Below are 5,291 nucleotides of genomic sequence, written 5' to 3'. Positions count from 1 at the left end.
TGATTTCATAGCATAACAACTTGTTTAATTCAGCGGTTAGTTTCATTAAACACCCAGCTAACATCCTGCACTGGGTGGGTCACAGAACAAGGCCAAAACCGAAGCTCGACCTCAGAGAAAAACACACAACTCATTTACATATTTATGGTTAACATTTTTTTTTTTTTTTGCATTTAAATGTTCGTGTCCCACAAAAAAAAAAGTAATAATTGTGGTTAAGACATTAAATAGTGAAACAAGCGAGAAACATGACAGGATGACATTAATCGCAATGCCCTTTTCTTCCTCTAGCCAGTTCTCCTGTTTACCATTTAAAACCTTCATAACTTCCGAAAGAAACTGAACTTTAAAACATAATGAAAAGGGTAAACAGCTTCATTTAAGGTTTTACCAAAAACATTTTATAAATGATTTACTTGTACATTTATATCATGGTTTGTATTCCAATACTCTAAACTTTTGCACATAAAGCACATCAGTGAAGGATTTGCTCATAGAGCAGTTGAGTTAAAGTCTTTTTACTGATGCAGAATGAATTCCATCCAGACCTGATAAATGTCAAACAGTTTAAACTAAACCATGGTTTGATGAGTTAGTTAGAGACTTGTAGAATTTGTGTACCTACATTTTCAGAGCTCATTTTAGAAGTTTGTTGCTGTCTGAAGCCAATTTCTAGCGACTAACTGATGGCAAAAACAGGATTGGGGGGATTATAACAACATGAAAAACATGTATGATCAACAAAAAAAGTTTACTTTATTTCAAGTTCCTAAAATCAGGCCATTTGATGCAATACTTCAAATGGGAATAATCAAAACTTTAGAACAATCCAACATTTATTATCAATATGTACACATCTGCAACTCTGATATTCCTTTAGCATCATTTTTAATGTTTTAAAAAAAATAACACTACAGACTTASGAAAGTTGAAAAACTGCTTTAGTTTAGCTTTTGCCAGTACAACACTTCTTTTTTCTCCTTAAGAATTCAATGCACAATTAGAATTTTACTGGTACACTGGCACTCCATAATAGATTGTTTTGATTAAGTGAACATTAAGGGGAAAAAAACAGGTTATACTGTGAAGTGCAAACTAAATTTTGTGCAACAACCTTTGAACATCAAAGTCTCTACAGAACTCTGTTATGCACACCGATGCCACTTATTTGTAACTGATTTAAAGTAACTGCAGCCATGATGACCAAGAGCTTCATGTAAGGTAATTTACAAACCAAAACCAATTCACTGATGCAAAGAGTCTAAATTATTTTTACAAGCTTATTTACAGCTAATACTTTGAATTGGTGTTACTTAAAACTGTGCCTATAACTCAACTTACAAAGTACATCAGATGCTACTTAAGATTCAAAACAAAAAGAGAGATCTCAAGTGTCTGAACTACCCGAAAGGTGTGCAATATCAATCAATCTTATGTAAGGTTTGATGTAATGCAAAACAGCGTGGGTGCTTTCATTCATCAACAGCATGCATCGCTTGTACAAGATCTAGAGAGCAATAGTAAATATCTATCTAGAGAGAGAATGCGCCTTGATGTCAAAAGATGAAGTGCTCAAAGTAAACCTGTAATGTTATGATCAAACTAATTAATGTAAAAATAAAATTAACCATGGAGACATCTGTTGTAAGCATATAATTTGGACTTTTACTTAGAGGGAAAAGGTTTGCAGTCTTTTAAAGGTCATATCACACTCTCTCAGTTGGCTGAGACCAGGACAGTCCTGCGGCAGATGGGACACGTGGAGTTTTCAGAAAGCCAGCGGTCGATGCAGTGCACGTGGTACTCGTGAGAGCACGGAAGCTTACGGAGTTTGTTTCCTTCGGCGTACTCCGTTATACAGACACTACAGGTCTTCAAGGCTTCACTCTCGCCAAAACTGCGCATGGAGAGGTTGTCGATCTGCTCTTTAGTCAGCCCCTGAGGTTGGTCGTCATCGTCATCATTCAGGAAGAAGAAATGAGCAAGTCGAAAGAAACCCAGTGAGTTGGTCTCCTCGAGGTTGTTCAGGGGTCTGGGCCGTGCCCTGCCACCAGAACCTTGAGGCCCAGTGGCAAGGCCCTCATCCATCTCGGTCTCAACTGTCCTCCCTCTGACTCCAGCGGCAACTGGTTGTTCATCCACATCAGCAGCAGGGGRGTCTACGTTATTTGCTTCTGGGTTGTTGAGGGTTTCCAAGTCTGCAGGCGTGCCGGTTCCACGGTTTGAATCTGAGGAATCTGAGTCTGAATCCATGAGGTAGCCTAGCTCACTAAAGCCTGCCATGATTTGCCTGATCATCGACTGAAGAGCCATTGAGGTTGCTTCTCCCAAACCTGCATCTGAAATTCTTCGAATGGGAATTCGAATGGTGCTGACGTAGGTCCTCACGCCAGCACGCTCTGAGCGTGTGAAGGTCCTGCGGAATCCACCACGCTCACTCTCATAAAGAAATGTGTTTGAGTTCTGGGAGCGAGAGCGGGTCCGACTGGCGATGCTGTCCCTTTGCCGGTATTCACCTGGCCGCACGCGGCGCACCTGAAGATCGAGCATTATAGTCGGGGGACGACGTCCRGCTGCGCCACCTTCAACCCCAGCAGACTCCCCTTCCGGAGGTTCGACGGGCTGGCCCTCTGGTACCYATTCTTCATCTGCCCTTGATGGRTGAACATCARTTTCAGRTAGGTTTTGCCTTGAAAGAATATGTTGTCGAGTCCGAGAACTGCCCTCTACTTGAGGCACAGAMGGGGCATCTGTGGAAGAACTGGGGCTTTGAGAAGTATAAAGATGTCGTGGATTAGGCAGGCCATCAAGCTGATCCAAACGSAGCGGAGAGCGACTTCTGGCTAACCTAGCCCTAGTTCTGCGTGGTTCTGGTTCTGGGCTACGGCTGCGGGCTCTTCTTTGTCCTCTTCGTGGAGAAGAACAAGGTGGTGGTTGCTCTGGCTGGGCTGCAGGTGGGCTGGGAGGTTCCCTCTCAACCTCTGGCAAAACAGCCTCTTCTAGTTCAGGTTCTGGTTCCATGATGACAGCCATTTCTTCTACCACTGGTTCTTCCACTACTTCTGCCTCCATAGGAACTGCTGGTTCGGGATTAGCCACAACTTCTTGAACTTCGGGGGGCTGCTCGATAGCCTCCTGCTCCCCTTCAGCAGCTGCTTGCTGCTCAGCCAGATTGCGGTTCACACTAATCTCCAAACTAAAGCGAAAATCGCCACTATTTGGGTTGGTCTGGCTTACAGCCCGCCATGACTGGTTTCCACGGTGGCCGGTTCTGGTCGTGTTGCCTGTGCGGCGCACTGTGTTAAGCCAGTCCAGGAGGCTATCACCACCAGGAGGATCCTCAGAGTTTTCTGGTGGTTCTGGAAACGTAAATACATAATAAAAGGTTAATTTGCATCTTAATTTGAAAGCAACTCCTACAGCCAACATAAAATAAATAAAATMTTACACTGACCGACTGGGTCTTCCTGACTTTCAGTGCCTGGGTTGTTATTCTGTTGCTGCTCTGGACCATCTTTGATTTGCTGAAGTCTATTAAACAACTCATCTTCTGTCACCTCTCCTGGAAGAGACACGAAACAATAATTTAGGACATTTCTTGACAAGCAGCATTTTAATTTTAGGTAATTCGCTCTCTTTTCTCTAGTGACCAACTGTAAGAAACACACTGCGGGTGGCAGGGTGAAACAGACCACTTCCTACAATGAAAACAAAAAAAAATCAAGAAATTTAACACAATCAAAAAAAATCTCGCTTGGACATACTCGTTATATCAAAAAACTGCACAAGTCCAGACATGGCTGGTAAAAAGTTACTGACAAGCATAAAAAAAAACAATTTTCAACTGTTCTGAGAGTTTAGTTTTCTTTAAAGGCACCAACAGGACAATACTAAAAACCTCCAGACTTACCAGGGCATGACACTGTCCATTCATTACCCTCTCCTTGAGGCTCCACTAAAGGACACTCCAAAGATACATTCCCCCTCCCACTGTCCAGGGACAGAAACAAATTGAACGTCCTCGATAATCCACAGGCGATTGCATTTTGGGAACAATCACGAATGCAAGCACATATATAGTGAATTAAATGGAGTGGGAAAAAAACAGAGTACCCAACATAATAAAAGCGAACATTTCAAATAAATAAAATAAAATAGATGAAGGTCTTGTTCTAAAACACTGATAGTGCAACATTTTGCTTTTGTGGAGCATGTCTTTAAAGTACTGTAAAACTGTTAACGCTGAATCACAAAAGCTTTCATAAATAGTTCAAAAGTGCTGGCGTGGAACAGGTCCTTTGCAGCAAAACATCACGTTCAATCAAATTCATTCAACTCAAATCCAGCTACTGCTACACCACTCACTGCAACAGTGTCACTACAAAGAGCTAACAGTGTATTCTTATCAATTTGTTTTAATGTTTTCTTATGCCTTGAACAACAAATTTTAAACACAATAGGATCCTTTATCTTCCTCACCACCAAGCTGTCAATCTGGGGCAAATTGATAAGTTCAGATTTTGAATCCACAGGGAAAGTACAATAAAATCCAATAAAATCCTCTACGGAAATTACATTAATACCAGAAAAGTTTAAACCAGGGGTGGGCAATCCTGTTCCTCGAGGGCCGCAGCCCTGTATGTTTTACTTGCTTCTCTGCTCCAACACACTTAATTTGAATGAATGGATGATTATAATGCTTCTGCAGTCTGGAGGACCGAAACAGCCACAATTAGAAATAAAAGCAGACATATTTAAATGAACCACTAAATAAATACACTTAAAATGCACCAATTAACAAAGGAGAACTTTATCTTATGTTTTTTTGTTTGAAATGACTTTAATATTTATTTTTCTGGGTTAGTTTCAATAAATTAGTCTATATATTTTAACACAATTTAAATTGTACAGTTTTTTATTACATGTTTTTTTCCTTTTACCTCTATGCATTTGTGTCTCTTAAATATTTATACTTAACTATTTTTATATTTTTCCCACAAGTCATTTTTATTTCTACGTGTTGCATACTTGTGCTGCCTCAGTTTAGCTTCAAGTTTAGTTTAAAACAAAGGAAAGGAGGAAACCTTACCCGTGTCTTTGTTTTTAACTAAGCTTTAAACTAAACTGAGGCGGCACAAGCATGCAACCCATAGAAATAAAAAAGACTCGGACAAAATTATAAAAAATATTTCAATTTAAACGTTTATGAGACACAAATGTATGTACAAGTAAAAGGAAAAACTGTACGTGTGTGTGTGTGTGTGTGTGTGTGTGTGTGTGTGTGTGTGTGT

At 40.4% G+C, this 5,291-nt stretch overlaps 1 protein-coding gene across 1 annotated transcript in view; it reads right to left on the bottom strand.

Annotated features, from left to right (window-relative positions):
* The window catches only part of rlim (ring finger protein, LIM domain interacting), a 15,541-nt gene continuing 10,250 nt past the window's right edge, over positions 1-5,291 (bottom strand). The window contains exons 3-4 of the mRNA XM_014009160.1: positions 3,455-3,562; positions 1-3,359 (exon numbers count right to left, since the gene is read on the bottom strand). Coding sequence (XP_013864614.1) covers positions 1,717-3,359; positions 3,455-3,562 — 1,751 coding nt within the window. The 3' untranslated portion in view covers positions 1-1,716. The remainder of the gene's footprint in view (positions 3,360-3,454; positions 3,563-5,291) is intronic.

This window comes from Austrofundulus limnaeus, unplaced genomic scaffold (genome assembly GCF_001266775.1).
Source record: "Austrofundulus limnaeus strain Quisiro unplaced genomic scaffold, Austrofundulus_limnaeus-1.0 Scaffold1, whole genome shotgun sequence".
NCBI lineage: Eukaryota > Metazoa > Chordata > Actinopteri > Cyprinodontiformes > Rivulidae > Austrofundulus > Austrofundulus limnaeus.
This window is presented reverse-complemented; position numbering and strand designations above follow the sequence as displayed.